The following is a 17954-nucleotide window of genomic DNA, read 5'->3' as shown; positions in this document are numbered from 1 at the left end:
ATATATGACATTGTCACTTCCCATATGTTGTGTTTTTTATTACTTCCAAACTTTACACATTAATAATTTATTATATGTATTCAATTAAAATTAAAATCGCATTATAAGTTTACATCACCGCATGAATATTATATATCATTAGATTGATCAATGTGTGTTGAATATGGTATGATTTTTGTTCTTTTTATTTGAATTTCATTGTCAATAATTATTTGTCTGCAGTTATGTATTTTTTTGTTATGTATTTTTTTATGTTATTTCTTTGCATTACTACGGATAACAATAATAAGCAAATACAATCATTTTTTTTTTTTGTGTGTGTGATTCAACAAAATTTTGCATATTATCTCATGTTCAAGAGACATCAAGTAGTTTATTTCCATTGATTTTGGACAACAATTGATGTTAGGAAGAGATTTATTCATCTGGACAAGGCTGTTTATTTTTCTATCATTTTCCTTATATCATTTGTTTTAATATTCTATATCCATAAGTTAGAATAACATTTCCACACTGAAATTCAACATGATTTAGTAAGCACTGTCAATGATATGTGTTCAGTTTAAAAAACTTAAATTCAATATACTTTTTATACGTTACTTTTTTTTCCTCATTCACTCGTTCATTATCCTCAATAAAGGTCCTTTTTTGAAAGTTGTTTCCAAGGCGGAATGATATGTATGATTATTTAAGTACACAATAACACTGTTTCTTTTATGATCAATTCGATCGCCAAAAACAAATATCTTATGCACCATTTAGGATTTGACGGTTAAAAATTCATTTTCATCAAAAATTCAAACCAACGAACAAAAATACTTTTAATTTTAACATTAAACTAGAATACGATCATATTTCAAGCAATAAATTAGTGTTTTTTATAACACATTTGTTTTCATTTTAAGACTTTTTCCAGTCTGACATTTAAAATAGACCATTCATAAATAGTTGTTAGTTGTTGTTAGAAGAAACTTAGAGGATAGAACTAATCTGATTACAGTGCGATAAAAGAAATTCGGTTCACAAAATGTGAACTGACTGATATATTTGAATAACACAACAATAAATTAATATCATCATTATTTCGATTGGAATACGTATAGTTATATATATATCTCCTAAATATTAACAACAATCGTTTTTTTTTTCTTTAAAATGAAGCATCTGCTTTGAATTCTTTAAATTTCATTCCATTTGTTTGGTTTCCAATTTTCTTTTCTTTTTTAAATGTGTGCGAAAAATAAATAGATGTTTTACCATTTTTTTTAAACACTTTGTAAAGAGTGTATCCATAGAATATATGAATAAAATATGGCCGCTTGAGCATCTGACAATAATCATCAATTACCACACTTTCCAATAAAGAAGAAGAAATCAATAGAAAAAACCCTGAATTTTGTGTTTCGTTTTTTTTTTCTCTGTGCATTTTGACATTCAATAAAATGAATCGAAAACAAAAATGATCAATAAAATTAAAAGTAATTATGGTACATTTTCTAAGCAAGTTTATGTTTCTTTTCTTTGCATTTTTGCCGAGATGATAAATAAAAAAGTTTAAATGGCCGATAAACAATAGCCACTTTAAATGTTAGTGCTTAGACAATCTATTGGCTGAAACAAGCAATGAATTTGCATACAATGTACTTTGTGTGTGTTTGTTTTATTTTAAAATTATTATATAAATATCGTGGTGTGTTGCTTTCTATTCATCCATTTGCACTTTATTCGGGTCGATTAGCAAACAGTTGTTCGACAATACTTTCGTCGGCCAATGTCGAGGTGTCGCCAACATTGCGGTCATTGATGGCAATTTTACGTAAAATGCGGCGCATGATTTTACCGGAACGGGTTTTCGGTAGGCCGGGTGCATGTTGAATGACATCGGGCTGGGCAAATGGACCGATACGTTCGCGCACCAATTTTTTCAATTCATTTACTAGCGTTTTATCAAATACTTCATTTTGATTTGGTGTTATGAAACAGTAGAGGCATTCGCCTTTGATGGGATGTGGACGTGAAACTACAGCTGATTCGGACACATTTTTGTGTTCGGTGAGAACGGCTTCGATTTCGGCGGTTGACATCAAATGGCCAGATACATTTAGTTTATCATCAATACGGCCAGTTATCCAATAGTTGCCATCGGCATCACGACGAGCACCTGTTATTTCAAATAAATATCCATGAGATGTGGACAGAAAAAAATTGATTTAAAATTAAAAATTACCATCTCCGGTGCAGTAGTAGCCAGGGAACTTCGAGAAATAGGTTTCTTCGTAACGTGGATGATTGTTGAAAATGGTACGCATGATGCCTGGCCATGGTTGTGAAAATACTAAATATCCTTCTCCTTCATCAACCACCTCAACACCATTCTCATCCAAAAGTGTTGCCTTCACACCGAAGAATGGGAAGGTCTGAAAAGAAATGATTCGGGTGGAATGATTTATTAATGACCATCCAACACTTGATCAAAAGGGGAAAAAAAGAATCTTTTTGAATGCGTACAGCTGATCCAGGTTTCATTGGAGTTGCACCGGGCAGTGGTGTGATTACATGGCCACCAGTTTCAGTTTGCCAGAATGTATCAACTATCGAGCATTTTCCCTTTCCAATCTTTTTATAATACCACAGCCATGCTTCGGGATTAATTGGTTCACCAACACTTCCCAAAATTCTAAAATTACAGAAGAAGAAAAAATCAATTTCAAGTCTAAACTGCATGGAAATTATTTATTCAAACGGAAATTACCGTAAGCTCGATAGATCATGTCGCAAAACCGGTTCATCACCGTATTTCATCAAAGCCCGAATGGCAGTCGGTGCCGTGTACAATTGGTTCACCTTATATTTATCGATAACTTGCCAATAGCGATCGTTGTCTGGATAGAATGGAGTGCCTTCGAACATGACGGATGTGGCACCATTTGCCAATGGCCCATAAACGACATACGTATGTCCAGTGATCCAGCCAATATCAGCAGTGCACCAATAAATATCGCCCGGCTTGTAATCGAAAACATACTTGAATGTTGTACTTGCATACAATAGATACCCGCCCGTGGTATGTAGAACACCTTTTGGTTTTCCAGTCGAACCGCTGGTATAGAGCATAAACAGTGGATCTTCAGCACCCATCCACTCGGGATAGCAGGCCGCTTCAACTTCTTCCATTTCTTCGTGCCACCAAACATCACGATCATTATCCCATGGTGTTGGTTTGATTGTTTCGACCGCTTTTTCACAACCGGGTGTGACCCGTTCCAAATGTGCCACAACAATGCATTTCGACACCTGATGACCCAATTTGGCGGCTTTGTCCAGTGCTTCATCACAAAGTGCTTTAATTTCCAGCGGTTTCTCACCACGCCAGGCACCGTCACACGTGATCAACACTTTCGCTTTGCAATCATCAATTCGGTCGGCCAGCGAATCAGAAGAAAATCCAGCAAACTAAATAAATCATTCGAAACAGATATATAATCGCATTAATCAATTTTAATTGATGATTTTTGCACGTGCTAATTAACAATTTAGCTAAGTGCTGACCACCACAGAGCAATTTGTAAATTAATTACCACAATGGAATGTATGGCCCCGATACGTGCGCACGCGAGCATTGCAATAGGCAGCTCGAGCACCATTGGCATGTAAATTGATACGGTGTCACCTCTTTGCACTCCATGCAACTTCAACACATTGGCAAAACGGCATACTTCTTGCAGCAGTTTCTTGTACGTTATTTTCGTATAATCATCCGGATGATTTCCTTCCCTAATATCAATGATGTTGACAGAGAAAAAAAAGAAAAACCATCAGAAAAATATAGTCATTGAAAATTCAAGTTATCTTTTTCCTAAATAAGCATTGCTTATTTTGGTCGTTTTGTTTTTTCCTACAAAATTGTGTGCCTTTAAATTAAATACTATAATCATTTATCAACGGTAATCAATTGTGATACGCCCGCACTGAATCACGTGAACCATGATCATTAAGAAAGTTTGCACTTGAATTTAATATCTGTAAAACGTTAAGCACTTATTTGATATATTTGAAATTCCAAAGTCATTTCTTTGAATAGTTCTTTGCAGAGCGACAGAGATACAGAAAACAAAACAAAAAACACATCATACTAAGTAGATACGCGATACAAGTGCAATGAAAACAGTTTGCCTAGACCTCAATCGCTCAGTTTTATATATACGGAGGAGAAAAAAAACAATTCTGCGTAAACGAGTGAGCGTTCGCTTGCTCGTGCTTACTCACCGACAAAACGATTATTTTGTATAAATAATGTAATATTATAAAGCAGAATATGTAAAAATGTAACGTGAATATATAATTGACATTCAAAATCGTTTTATTTTTGTGATTATAATTGTCAATCATTATCTATCCGGAATGAATTTTCGTTTTGATCATTTATTGCTATTTACTTGCACGCAGCAACACATTATTTACCAAAATTCAATTTGCTATACAGAAATTGCATTATTGTTTATTTGCATGCCTTGTTTTCCGTGCTCGTTTATGTTATCATTTGACGTCGATTTTATCATTGGTTGAACTGAATTTGAAATGCATTGAGATTACTTGAGAGACAAAAAGAAGCGCACACTTCAGACAGGCAAATGGTTCGATGATGTGTCAACGATTGCATTTTCATTCATCGGCTTGTTGTGTTATTGAATTTGGATTCATTCAAATGTTGCATCGATCGACAACAGTGTAATCGGCTGCTATATAATGTGCTTCCATTGATCTGTCAACTGTAATTTATCAATTAATCAGTTTTCGGAATTTGCATTTTTCGTCTCGTTTGTTGTGGTTTCGCTTTTGTTGAAGCAAAAATGATAAACGAGTCAATGATTTTTGGATTATATTATTTGTCATTAGTTGTCATTTTCCAATTGTGTTTAAACGTACTAACGATTTCTTCATTCGAAAATCATTTCGGTCTAGCATTGAATGTCAATGGTATGCAAAACCAAACCAGTACCGGAAATTCAGGAGATTGGTGCAACTCTGTTTTTAATGCCAATAAGGTGTTGCCAATCGAATATTCGTGCAACAGATCTGCGATATCCCTTATAGATTATGCATATTAGTATGAGCAATACATAGGTTAAATGTAGCACTTAGTCTCAGCCGATTTACACTGGTTGGACTTGAACTTGATATTGATTGTAACGCGTTGATCTTTGAAAAATCGCGCTGGGTAAGTGTTTTTTTTAATTTCTTTGTGTTGGAGTGTTTTATTTGCCTATGTTTCCAAGCCATCATTAAAAGGATATACTTATTCGAAAGTCATAATGATTGCTTTTTTTTACAATTTTATGACAGACATTTCTGCTCGTGATTCATGATGTTGCTCGTGGCTTGAAAGGCTCATTAATTCATTACTTTGATAACGTAAGGCACATGCAAGATCCTAATGCCATCTATTGAGTTTTGTAGAAATCATTAAGGTACTAACTACTTGGTTCAATACGAATGGTGATTAAACTTAACAGCGGCTTTACTGTTACTCAACTTACTTTTAAGTTACTTAAACTACCTTAATAGCAAAACGTCAAACCAAATGGTAGTTGTGCTCGCTGTTGTATATGCCGTACGTTTGATAACACGCAAGATGATAAAAGAGAATACAGTGGGCCCTTGGAAATTAGAACATTTTGAAATTAAAAGAAACAACAACAAATACATTAAAAGAAGCTCAATTTCAGAGGTACTAATGCATTGCTTGCGCAACAAACTACTTCTAATTTCCGAGGGAAACAGAGAGGAATGAGGAATTTTGATTTGGTCAGTGCCCTGTTTCGAATTCCGGAGAAGAAGAAGAATGCAAGAAGCATAGCCGAAAAACTGAAAAGAAATGTATAAGGTTGTGACCGACTAATCCGTTATTTTATTTGTTACTTTTATGTAACACACAATGTCAATTCGCAATCTGGATGCGATTGTGTTATTGACCGTACTTGACTTTCGCCGCGAAAAGACGACTCACACCACGAAAGGGAAACACACAGTACGGAAACTGTATGGCATAGTTTTTGTGTTAATCAAGCCACGGTTGATAACGGGATCGAGACGCACGCCTATATGTCGGGTTTCCATTTGATTACAATAAAATTCTTGGCAACAATTTTCAACGCACACATTTCTGGTTCGTTTCTTTATCTAGCCCATTAGATTCCATTCCGTGCACATACATATATGTGCTTCGAAAATCTGACTAAATTTTGCATAAGTTATTTTACCTTTCTGTCAATTCTTTTCTTTCGTTCGTCTCTAATTGATAGTAGGTCATGATTAGCATTTTATGTTAATTGACACGCAGCACAATTCACAAGCCATTTTATTGAGCGATAACCAATTGAAATGATTTACTACGGTCACTGATCCTCTCTGCATATAGAGTTTGGTATATGTACAAATCGTTTGTCTACGAGCGTTCGGAAAACGGAGCGATAATCGAAATCTCGTTGAAAGTAAACGTTAGCGATACATATGCGAATGCAACCAATGTTGGTGTTGTTATTGGTAATGATACCCTTGCACATTTCATTTGGTAATGCCAAAATGAGCAATACATTTGATTAGCACAACCTTGGAGTTTGGAATTGCAGACTGATAAAACCAAAGTAAATAATATTTTGTGTGTGTGTTTGTGTTTGTGCCGATATCACTTTTATGGCCGAACACAAATAATGGCAATTGAGCCTCTCCAACGCACAGCCAATGTCATGGATCGTGACAGAAAATGGAAAAAGAGCAAAGAGCAATGAAATTGATAAATCCTTGTATTCGTTTCGATAAAACCATCCGAATGGCTTGTCATTGACGGCGGAACAGAAAAAAAGAGAAAATCGACAATTGAAGAAAATAACTTGGCCATTGTAACTCGGTATGACGTTCGAAGAACGAGCCTTTTTTCGTTTATCGATTTTCTTTTTTACTTCTGCGTTCAATTCGACCGTCTCTGTACGTCATTTCTGTGCGGTTTTTTTCCTCTCTCTTTATATATATATATGTATATGTTTCAGTGAGGATTGCTTCGTGTCCTTATCCATTTCAGTCGGGCATTTCTTCGCGCGCTTACATAATAATCCACAAGTTCAACTTTTGCATCGAAGGTAACGATCATTTTGTGTTGAGAGAAAGAGAGAGAGAATGTGTGTGTGTGTGCATACAAATCAGCAATTTATCCTGTACGCTGGCTCAAGGCAACCAATGCAAAATGATTAATGAAATCGTCGACATTCATGGTGCAGTCATTATGCATATGCGATGTAATATATCCACTTGATTTCCCCGTTTTAATTGAAAAATTATTACGTTTTTTTTGTGTTTGTATCAAATTTTTTTGTTCATTCCATTGCATGGCTTCACTCGTACATCATACGAGCTAAATTATTGAAAAGCTTAACTCACTGAACTGCTTTCCATTAATTCGAAAAATACCCAAAGCACAAGCGCTAATAATTGTTGTATGTTTATTTAGGTAAAATAGAGAGAAGAAGAATAGGAAGACATGAACCGTTTCAGCAATCAACAAACTAACAATGGTTTGAAAATTGTACAAAATAGGCCTGTATTATTGGAAATCGGTTTGGGTTTGAAAAGAAAACATCATTATCGAAACGATAACGCGATTTGCAATGTTTTCTCTAATTTCATTTTTAAATTTTTCAACTCATAATGATTTAATGCTTAAGTGATTAAGGCACATGTTGTGTACAAGCATTGAAATTTCTTCAATGTTCCCACATCGATCAGCTTTTTGTGTTGATTGGGTTTGTTTTTTTTTCTCTACTGTTTCGGTTTAGTTTCACCTTGTACTCACCAATAGTAGGCGATTTGATCGGCCAAACCATTTTTGACATTGCGATCCAATAGATTGAATGACAAATTGGTCGATGCACCAGCCATCCATTTCGTGAAGATTGTACCCTTGGTTACGTCAAAATTGTATGAGAAAAACTCCTTTGGATTGGCCTCGGTTTCCCAATGGAACTGCTTCGCAATATCACCCCAGAACGTTTGTGGGTCTTCTATTGATTTTTTATACAGGTCTTGATATTGCTCAAAGCTGCTAATGTACGCGTTCGTACTGAGATCCTTGTCGGGCGCAAAAACCGAAGAAAAACCATTTTCCTTTGAAGACATCGTTCTTTCTCGTGCTGATGTTCGATTGTTGTTATCTTTTATCACGTCTACTGTCGATGATATAATTACACCACACTTTTGGTTTTCGTTTTTTGTTTTGCGTGCTTGAACACGGAACAAAACACTGAAGCACGTAGACACACACACACACACAACTAATATCCAAACACACACTCACTCTAAAACACACGCTGTGTCTAATTATTTATGTAAAGCAATTTCAGTAAAAGTTGGATTGGTTCTCAACTCGCTTCTTGCACTATACTCCCACAACTAAGATGTACATATCAATTTAAGAACGATATAAGTGTTTGGTTTCAGGATAGAAACAGTTTCATTGTTTTACTTTTGGTCGTTTTTGTTTCTAATTCAGTCGTCGATATCGTTGAAGTGTTGATTCGTGCTTCGGAAAAATTGTCGAATGATTTCTTTTGTTGATGTCAACCGCGTGCGATTTGATTTGTCACTAGAAAAAAAAACAGTAAATTTTCTGCCAGAAAATTTGTGATATAAACTAAATGATGTGTATATGGCTGGCGATTCGTTGTGTGACAATGTTATCTTGTCAAATGTTAAATGTTTTCGTTTTTTGCGAACACGCAAAAATTGGTTTTGTGTCGAATGTGTGGTGTTTTTTGGAAGGCAGTCTCCCGTCAACTGAATGAATTTCGAATGTGCAAATCGTGTGTTCTGTGTGACACAAAGTTTACTCTCTCTCTCTCTCTCTCTCTCTCTCTCTCTCTCTTTCTCTCACTGTCACTCTCACTCTCACTCTTCTTGTGTGCATGTGGAAATTTCGTACTGTACAGGCGCTACGCTGATGATAATAATAATGTAAATGAAACAGGCAACTGTTTGAAAATGATAGAGACAAACGACCGACGACGATTCGACTCACCAATACTGCTGTGTACGTGTGTAAAAGAGACGAAAACGTTTTTTTTGTGTCTACGAAAGGGGGAATCGAATGCGCACCAGCTGAAAACGGAAAATATACAAATCTGGTGTGCACTATGTTTTCGAGTATTGTAGTAAAGTTTGTCAATTTCCAGCCAATAAACAGCAACCGTGAGTGAGCGCACATGCGTAGCTCATCGCGTTCATTTGTTGTCGCTTCGGGTTAGCCGTCGTTATTGCAATGCCAATATGACAATTCAAACTTCAACGACGGGGTTTTGTATAAATCGGCGTTGTAGAAAAAATTAAATTGCTCAACACTGATGCAAGACAAAAAAAAAAACACAGTGAAAAAGGCCCGAATTCCCAATACAAAACCACAGCACGCAATGCAAATCCGAACACATGCCGTTTCGCCTATTCACATTGACTCACATTCCTGTTTCCGAAGGGGAATTTGTTTTTAACGTTTTTCGTGGAATTTTCAATGGCCTTACATAACCGCTCAATATAGTACGGTCTGAACCTGAGTATGGTCCAAAATTTCCAATGGAATTATGACCACAACAATCACAATAACACCGATTTTTATCGATTCATTCACAAACCAATTACCACCGTCTCTTATCTCTTCTGCTGATTTCAGTATCAATTTCTACGTCATTCTTTTTTTTTGCGAATTTCGCTCGTAAATAATCGCTGATTCATCAATTGCACCACATTATTTCATCGAATATAGGATATTCTTGGTCGTCTCCACTTGATAAAAACAAAGCGAGCGGGGAAAAATTAAGCAGTAGTGTCGGTCTTCCAGTTTCCCATGTGTCAAATTCATATGGTTGGATGTTCAAAAGATGGCGCTGCATATGGACGAAATGAATGCATGCGATTGAAGTAGCCAACTGAAACAAATCGCAAATTATTTTTAACCATTGAACATGTTATTGATATCAGACGCCGAGATACAAACACACGTTTCGTATTGATTCAACAAACCCATTCCAAATCTCGGTGCATTCAATCGAATCACTCGACAAAATATATACCGGCAAATACCAGTTATGTAATCGAAAATAACCAAAAAGAAAAAAAAAGATTCAGCAAAATTGTCATATGAACATGTTTTTTTTCTCGTTTTATTTTTAGGGGGTATTACGATCAAGCTCAACTCAGTTTACTGTTGTGCTAATCGACAGCAACAACTCTTAATTAAGAATTAAAATTAAATAAGCAAAACTTGAATTTTTGTATAAAAAAAAACAAACAAACACACAAACGATTTTGAATCGTATGCGATTGGCATTGGTGTTGATGTTGCTTTTAATGTGATGACTTGAGATATTCGTCGTATTTTTCTTCGTTCATGAGTGTGTCGACCTCGTCTTGTTTGCTGAGCTTCACTTTGAACAGCCAGCCTTTGTCATATGTCGAGCTGTTGATAAGACCAGGCGTTTCTTCGACTTCGGAATTCTTTTCAGTGACCGTTCCCGACACCGGCGAATACAACTCACTGGCCGCTTTCACACTTTCCAATGCGCCACACTCGTCGCCTTGTGACAAAACGGCGCCAACATCAGGCAATTGTGCAAACACAACGTCACCAAGGGCCTCCTAAAAAAAAAATTCAAGATAACAAACAACAACCGCATCATTTAGAAATTGAACTGTGGTTCAAAGTGACATTTGGCCGCATTCACTTCATACCTGAGCATAGTTCGAAATTCCAACCACACCAATTTCGCCATTTACTTGAACCCATTCGTGTTTTTCCGTGTATTTTCTACCTACGAATTTTAGTCAACGCATTTTCATTTATATTTCGATTGAACGGAATGAAAATGAAAAGAGGGAAAAAACGAATTGGTTACCTGTGAAAAGTGCCGGCGATGCACTGAAATGTCTAATGGTTGGCAAATATTTTATGTGTGCATTGAATTTGGCGAATTTGGTCAGTGCATTTACGCCAACCGTTGACGATACACGAATTACTTGACACAAAACCATTTTTGTTGTTGTTATTGTTTCTATTTTATTTGATTTCTCTTCACAATGACTACTCAGTAAATCAGCCGTCTATCTTCTTCTTTTTTCGGATCCAAGAGCAGCTCGTGTGTACGATTATTTTTTCGGTTGATTCAAAACTTCTCGCTGTCGAAACACAAAAGGAACAAAAAAAAGTATCTCGTTCAACTGATGAAGATCGATCGTGAACACTAGTGTACAAGACAGAGAATTACAGCTCAATCTGTTGATGAAGTTGAATCCAGCTTACGACTGTTTCACAAATAAGCAATTTTTTGAAATGTAACACAGTTTCGCATTGAAGTGATAACAACCGATCTCAGTATTTGAGCGAGACGACAATACACAAATGACATCTAATGTCATCGCTAGTAGAAAAAAAAAAGCGAAAGAAGAAGAAGCAAAACAACAACAACAACAGCAAAGCACATTGCGACAAGAACCGCATCCACTACACTGTACCGTACTGTACTGTCACACATCGTGTGCGGTTTACAATTTGAAAAATACGGGACATTTTCGCGCCATAAATCTATTTACCAAATTTTGTCAATTTTATCGCTGAATTCAATTGACTTTAGTTGGGAAAATTTTTCCAACTAAATATTTTTCAATTGTTCCGAATTAACAAAACACTGGACAATAATGCGTAATTGTTTGTTTTATTTCATTGATCTTGTTTCGAAGCGACCCTGTTCAATTTTCTCATTGGCATGCTGTATCGATAATCCGTGGCTATAGGTCAACAGTTTTTTCCCTTCGTTCACACAATTTTTCGTTTATATAGATAACCGAATAAACATGCTTATTTTCACTTCAATGAACACAGCAGCAAAACGTAGTAACTAGCAGGGAAAAAAATTAATCGTGTTGCCATTTGTCATGCTATCTGCTTGATTTTCAATGAGATCAGAAGGAAATATCATCAGTGAAGGAATGAAAAGAAAGAAAAAAAAACTGAATGATACTCGGATTGCTCTCGTCAGATAGGCTTATTATTCTGGGCACGGGAGAAATATTTGTATGGAAAATTGACGCAATTTATTGAGAATTCGTACTTGATGTGTGTTTATGTTATTTTACAGTTTTGATGTGTGCGACCTATTCGAGGGGGAGCATTGATAAGGCCAATTCACGTTTCGTAAATATGTTATGATAACTTTATTTTATAATTTCAAATAATAATGTCGTATTCCATTTTGACTTTGATTTCTAGAAATCCACAATTACATGGCGTCTTGAACTCTCACTACAATTTCTATTTCAATGTGAATGATTCTTGTCGCTATTTCTGTTGCCATTGATGTTGTTTGAATTATAAAATTAAATTCACTATTAATAAAATCGAGCTCCCATTTTCTAGCGCATTCGATTAACATTGTAGTTGATGTGTTCGATGAGTGCGATTTTCACTGAGCTGATATTGTTGCTGAACACACACACACGTCTTGAGGTCATGTTCGTAATACAAATCTGATTTGAGTTTAATTCAATTCAATGGAGAAAAAAATGCAGAGAATATATTCGTATCTTGGATGCATTCCATTTGATATCGGTTTTCGTTTCGGCTTTTTCCATTTTAAATTTTTTTTGTACTTCGCCACATCAATTCAACTATCTAATGTCTAAAAGTTTTAACGTAAAGTTTTGGTTTGTGCGTTTTCGTTGACAGTATTCTCCTTTTTTCTATTGTTTTCAATCATAAATTGTCTTTGCGATGCACTTTACTTTGCTTTAATTGCTAAAGATTAGTAACGTGATGCACGAAGAGCTGATCGCAATGGTGGTCGCGTTTCAAACGAATCACCGCTATGAATATTTGGGCTATAATCAGGCTCTGGTAAATGTATTTCACGGCGTTTTTTCGATGCCATTTGACCGCCATTCATCACGTGGCCATTGAGCGTTGAATTTCCACGGGACTTTCGGCCATTCAATTTATCGATGTATCGTAAATAGTTCAATTGCTGTGCTTCATAGTGTCGCTTTCGTTCTTCGAATAAAGCGGCCGCTTGATTCTGTCGATGAGTCGAATCCTTTGACGGTCGATCCACCGAATTCGTTTGGTAACTGTAGTTGTGCAGTGAGCTAATCCATTGATCATCTCTGAAATGGACAAGTCGAAACTATTAAATCCGGCGAATGGATACTGAGAATATTGACAGTTGAACTAACTTGTCTGTGTATGGACTACTTTGATGATTTTGAGGCAACTTTTTGCGCATTGTTCCGTTTGGTGAAACGAACATTGGATTCGAAATGGCCGCTTTGATGCGATTGTAATCGGATATTTTGAATGTTTGTGTGAAGAAGTAAATGCACAGCACAATATTAATCAGCCAAATGGTGTATCCACGCAGTGCCACGCTCATCATTATGCCGGCTGCTGTACGTGCCGCCACGACCAAGTAATGTGGCTGCGCCGTGCTGGCCATGTCGTCGACTGGAATACCATGAGACTCATGCTGTTTTTGTTTTGTTTTTTTTTTTGAAAATAAGTTTGGGGAGGAAAGAAAATTGCGAATGAAACAATTATCCCTTTTATTTTAAATGAAATGAGATATGCGATCAATGATTCAAAAAAAGTACCTCCTTAAAATAAACCTTACCCTCAATGTGTCATAATCAATTCCGAAGGCAACGCCCAGCCCCAAATCCATAATCGATATGCCAACCGTTAGGAAAATCCAAACGAATAGAAAATAGTTGGCATTTCGAAGATTTACATAACGAACACCTACCATGAAGAAGTGATTGAGCAATCATTAGCACTGATTATGAATATATTAACGCAATGTCACACACATACTTGTTAACAGTGTTATCGAGCTGATAAGCCACAACGTTGAGATAGCACAATAAACCCACATGCAAATGTGTATTTGCAGTGGTTTGATTAGATTTAGCCGATTAATCGAGTTGAAATCGATGTTTGGCATCCCTGACTGTGGACATGGACCTGTGAAAATCAACAACCATAATTAGCACACATTTGTATTTGATGTTGGTTCTAAAGGAAAAACGAATGCAAATTACCGTGAAAATACATGTGGAAAAGTGTTAACTCGGTTAGAGTACCGAGCGATGCAATCATGCCACGAAAATTGAACACACAAAAATAGGCGAGAATCGCCATAATTGACATTGCAATCCATATTAGCGACTGTAGCTGAAAATTAGCACAAAATTATTTTATTGAGGTTGGACCGTTTGAGATGACTTGGTTCTGGTTGTTGTTGTTTTTTTCTTTGTATTTCTTTTCTGTCTTCTTCTTTTGAATGAAAACACGAGCAATAACAGGTGAATGTGTGCGTCTATGTTTACGTAAACGAGTAAATATGTGTAACAAAACATCGTAATATGTAGGTGAAACGACGGCGTATCATTCAACTCCAAAAACAAACGTTTTAGTTACCGTCAGAATCAATTAAAAAATATCAATTGAGTGAGTGAGTAAGTGAGTGACGAAGAGCAGAACACAGAGAAAAAAACTGAACAAATAAGTAAGTATTACACGAAGTGTGGCGTGAATTCGATTGAATATGTAACAGTAACAATACACATGAGTCATTTGCATGGAAACTGAACCGAATTACCGAAATGTAGTGGTTTTTTTTGTCTAAAATTCTTTATACAATGGAAAAAATAGTTTACGTTGGCAAACTCATTTTGCTGTAGGTACCAAAAAAAAATCCAAATCGCTTTTCGAGGCAACTATAAAAATGTGAATATCTTAGAATGAAAATGTACTCAGCCGCTTTATATCCCTTATCCCTTTTATTTTTCTCAATTTACGTCTTATTGGTAATCGAAGGCTTCGGGTACGTAGAAGATAGTCAAATAAGCTTTCGAGCTTCTTGAGTTCCACAAACTCATTTCCTTTTTATCAATTAGCTGTACGTTACCGCTAATGAAACGAAACACATGCATTTCATGGCATGAAATCGTCTAGAATCGGTTAAAATCAGTTAGTTCGGTTTCCATACAAATGACTTTTGTTCGCAGGTACTCAGTTATAATTCATTTTTTATTGTTTATTTCGCTAACTTACGATGCCAATGGTTCCAGCGAACACAACGAGTGGTCGTAAAAGTCCATACGATTTATACATTTCACCTTCAACAACACAATCCTTTAATCGCTATTCGTCTACTGTCGTTGCTTTTTGCAGTGCCGTTTTTATTATTATTATTTTTTTGCGTCAAAAAAAGAGCACAAAATAAAAGAGAATTAATTCTATCACGCGTGTTTCTTTATCTTTTGTAAAAATAACTCAATTCACAATTGTGTTTATTTAAAAAAGGACGCGTTTGAATTGATCGCCATAATTACTGCGTCGACAATGTGATCACCTGGATACAATGCACACACAACAGCAAATTCAGGCATTGAATCGATTTATTAATTTTTTGCCAGACTTTTCGTTTGTTCGTGTTCCGATCAATATACCATAGAATTCGGTAGCAGCAGCTCTATTTATCTTTTCGCGCACCATTCGAAAGACAAATGACAACTGATAGCACGTTATTTCGATGTGTTGTTGCAAACAGCAGTTCAATAAGCACCAAATTATTATTCTACATACGACGAGAGCGAGGCAGAAAAAAAATATGTCCAAATATTGCACATGTGTGGTGGGTTATTCTTGTTGGCATCCACCGTGTCGCATCACGACAGCATTGCTATTTTATTGTTATCAAACTCAAAGATTGTACACTTTGCCGTGTGTGTGTGTGTGTGCTCCTTGGCTTGGTTGCCTTGCTCTTTCGCACAAAATTCAATCGTCAAAAATTCGTTATTCAACACATGATTATCACATCACAAATAGTTCAATTGTTTCACTAACTTTTACTTATGATTGTCAGAACAATAACCAGAATATTGCTGCTTTTTCCCCTTTCATTTCTATCTTTCAGAATGGTGCAGCCGCTTACGAATTGAGCTCGATCGCCGCCATAATGCGAAGGCAAATAAGCAGCGAAGGCACATTTCGATATGCCGACAGTTCGGAAAAAAAATGTTTGAAACACTGAATGATTTCTAGACGCTGGTTGAAAACGAACGAAGAGTGAAATGAGAAGAAGAAAACGAAAACACACAGCTTAAAACATAAAAATGGGGAAACGAAGCTAGTACAATTCGATATTGACAATAGGTAGATAGAAACAATACCGCCATCGCGCGCGCAGAAAGAGAAATGTGCCACCGCCGTCGCCGTTTGTATGGTGATGTATTTTTTGCAGTCTGTGTGCGCGCGCACGATGATGACAATAATCTTCACATATGCTACGACGACGGGATGATTCGGTGAGTAAATACGCGAACACAAAACACACACATTTGTCAGATGTATTAGCCCCGGCCGACCGTTTTCTGATTTGTATTTTTGAAGAATGCTTCGCAAAGAGTTGATAATAAGAATTAATTCAATAATTCGTCGAATCACTCAAGCTTACACTTGTTACAATCGCTTCGACATGGGTCATGACATTGGGGGTTTTACACTCTTTTTCCTCTCGCTCCAAATGAATTTGCATCGATCTAATCGCGGTCCATCACTTGTTCGATTTTCGACATTCGGCGATCAACCTAATTACATGTTTTTTTATGGTATACCAACGTATTTAAAGCAACTTCCACATCTCTCACATACACAATACAGCTCTGCACATTTTCATGACAATAAACATATCCGACATATTCATAATCACATATCACATACAAAAATATGCCCTAGACATTTCCAGTTCTACGATCAATAACGTTATCTTTTTCAAATAATGAAAATAAATCAAAATCCATAGCTTCGATCGGTGATTACAGTCATCGTTTGATTGCAACGAAAGTGAATCGTATAAACAAGAGCTTAACAATGAACAACAGCCAAATGCTTTTGTTTTGCCTGATCTGATTTTAATGGAAGAGAGCACAATGAAAAAAAAAACGTTTCTTCGGTGTTGTTTTTGGAGGAAAGCAGCGAATCGCGTCAGCAATTGTCGAGATTTTACTTGCAACTTAGTTTCATTTTTCAGTCATTATTATTCCCGTTCAGCTCACGGGACGTGACCATGAATCATGAGAATTTTTGCAAATTGCAGTCGTAGAACCATTTTAGAATGTGTGTCGTATGATATTTGTACAAAAAAAATTGTTGCTTCTGCTGCTGCTGTCGTTGTTGTTGTTGATTCATTTTATTTATGACAAAAGCGCTCAATTATCAATTTGCCACAGCAGACAGAGAACGAACGAAAATAGTAAGAGCTATGTTTTAATACTTCGTGATATCAACGCTTGGTGATTTTGTGTGCATGTCCTCAAAATTACGCTATCGGTGATACCCTTTGATGGGAGCGAGAGAGCAAGGGAGCGACGAGATGACAACAACAACGGAAAAAATGTGCTGCCGAATCGCGCACAAATACAAAACAGTCGCCAAATAAGAAAAAAAAACGCAGGTAAATTGAGAAAAGAATGACAAAAAAAACCGTGTGTTCGGGTTAAGTAAACATCATTGTGACACACAGACATCACAAACATTCATTTTATCATCATCTGGCCGAATACAAAATCCTTTGTGTGAAAAAGATGAAATGCAAAAACGTTCAAAACAACGGACAGCTAAAAAAAAGCACACATGAAAATTTCGGTGTATACTGTGGTGAAGAGAAAAAAACACCTCAATGCGAATGAATAACAGTTCAAATATTTAATGAATTTTCTTAATAATCATCACCTTGAACGAATAGTCAATTTATCATCGGGTACAACAATGCAAAACCAGCGAATGGTAACAAAATCATATCGCAAGACTGTTCATTTCGCTTGAAAGAATCTTCACTGACCATCAACATACTCACACTCACTTC

General features: G+C 36.2%; 3 protein-coding genes across 4 annotated transcripts; all 3 read right to left on the bottom strand.

The window, feature by feature from the left end:
* Nucleotides 1–416: 416 nt before the first annotated feature.
* LOC129579284 (acetyl-coenzyme A synthetase) lies at nucleotides 417–9794 on the bottom strand. Of its 2 annotated transcripts, XM_055469211.1 has the most exons (7): nucleotides 9068–9728; nucleotides 7847–8986; nucleotides 3579–3774; nucleotides 2753–3453; nucleotides 2509–2677; nucleotides 2228–2417; nucleotides 417–2161 (listed from the first exon to the last, which is right to left on the bottom strand). In XM_055469211.1, exons 2-7 carry the CDS (start codon nucleotides 8167–8169, stop codon nucleotides 1722–1724), a joined length of 2019 nt encoding a protein of 672 aa, XP_055325186.1. In that variant the 5' UTR covers nucleotides 8170–8986; nucleotides 9068–9728; the 3' UTR covers nucleotides 417–1721. The 2 variants fall into 2 exon arrangements, with proteins under 2 accessions (XP_055325186.1, XP_055325185.1); XM_055469210.1 differs by having other exon boundaries at nucleotides 7847–9794.
* A 378-nt stretch (nucleotides 9795–10172) lies between these two features.
* Nucleotides 10173–12080, bottom strand: LOC129579299 (glycine cleavage system H protein). Its single transcript, XM_055469246.1, has 3 exons — nucleotides 10935–12080; nucleotides 10771–10850; nucleotides 10173–10677 (listed from the first exon to the last, which is right to left on the bottom strand). Exons 1-3 carry the CDS (start codon nucleotides 11068–11070, stop codon nucleotides 10387–10389), a joined length of 507 nt encoding a protein of 168 aa, XP_055325221.1. The 5' UTR covers nucleotides 11071–12080; the 3' UTR covers nucleotides 10173–10386.
* A 145-nt stretch (nucleotides 12081–12225) lies between these two features.
* LOC129579292 (uncharacterized) lies at nucleotides 12226–17949 on the bottom strand. Its single transcript, XM_055469231.1, has 6 exons — nucleotides 15140–17949; nucleotides 14125–14257; nucleotides 13898–14047; nucleotides 13698–13825; nucleotides 13264–13553; nucleotides 12226–13194 (listed from the first exon to the last, which is right to left on the bottom strand). The coding sequence occupies exons 1-6, from the start codon at nucleotides 15197–15199 to the stop codon at nucleotides 12837–12839; spliced, it is 1119 nt and encodes a 372-aa protein (XP_055325206.1). The 5' UTR covers nucleotides 15200–17949; the 3' UTR covers nucleotides 12226–12836.
* Between the last annotated feature and the right edge of the window lie 5 nt (nucleotides 17950–17954).

Source organism: Sitodiplosis mosellana, unplaced genomic scaffold (assembly GCF_009176505.1).
Source record: "Sitodiplosis mosellana isolate CC-2019 unplaced genomic scaffold, AAFC_SMos_1.0 Smas_scaffold_6226, whole genome shotgun sequence".
Classification (NCBI taxonomy): domain Eukaryota; kingdom Metazoa; phylum Arthropoda; class Insecta; order Diptera; family Cecidomyiidae; genus Sitodiplosis; species Sitodiplosis mosellana.
The sequence above is the reverse complement of the archived record's forward strand: the minus strand, read 5'-3'. Positions and strand labels throughout refer to the sequence as shown.

Bases quoted from the DNA above. Each gene is read 5' to 3' on its own strand.
- LOC129579284 (XM_055469210.1), bottom strand. From the start codon at position 8,169: ATGTCTTCAAAGGAAAATGGTTTTTCTTCGGTTTTTGCGCCCGACAAG. The intron at 3,454-3,578 runs GTAATTAATTTA...TGATTTATTTAG, and splicing joins GGGCCATACATTCCATTGTG to TTTGCTGGATTTTCTTCTGA. The intron at 2,678-2,752 runs GTAATTTCCGTT...CTGTAATTTTAG, and splicing joins CATGATCTATCGAGCTTACG to AATTTTGGGAAGTGTTGGTG.
- LOC129579292 (XM_055469231.1), bottom strand. From the start codon at position 15,199: ATGTATAAATCGTATGGACTTTTACGACCACTCGTTGTGTTCGCTGGA. The intron at 14,258-15,139 runs GTAAGTTAGCGA...GCTAATTTTCAG, and splicing joins TCGCTGGAACCATTGGCATC to CTACAGTCGCTAATATGGAT. The intron at 13,554-13,697 runs GTAAGGTTTATT...AAACAAAAACAG, and splicing joins TTGATTATGACACATTGAGG to CATGAGTCTCATGGTATTCC.
- LOC129579299 (XM_055469246.1), bottom strand. From the start codon at position 11,070: ATGGTTTTGTGTCAAGTAATTCGTGTATCGTCAACGGTTGGCGTAAAT. The intron at 10,851-10,934 runs GTAACCAATTCG...TAAAATTCGTAG, and splicing joins ATCGCCGGCACTTTTCACAG to GTAGAAAATACACGGAAAAA. The intron at 10,678-10,770 runs GTATGAAGTGAA...TTTTTTTTTTAG, and splicing joins GAATTTCGAACTATGCTCAG to GAGGCCCTTGGTGACGTTGT.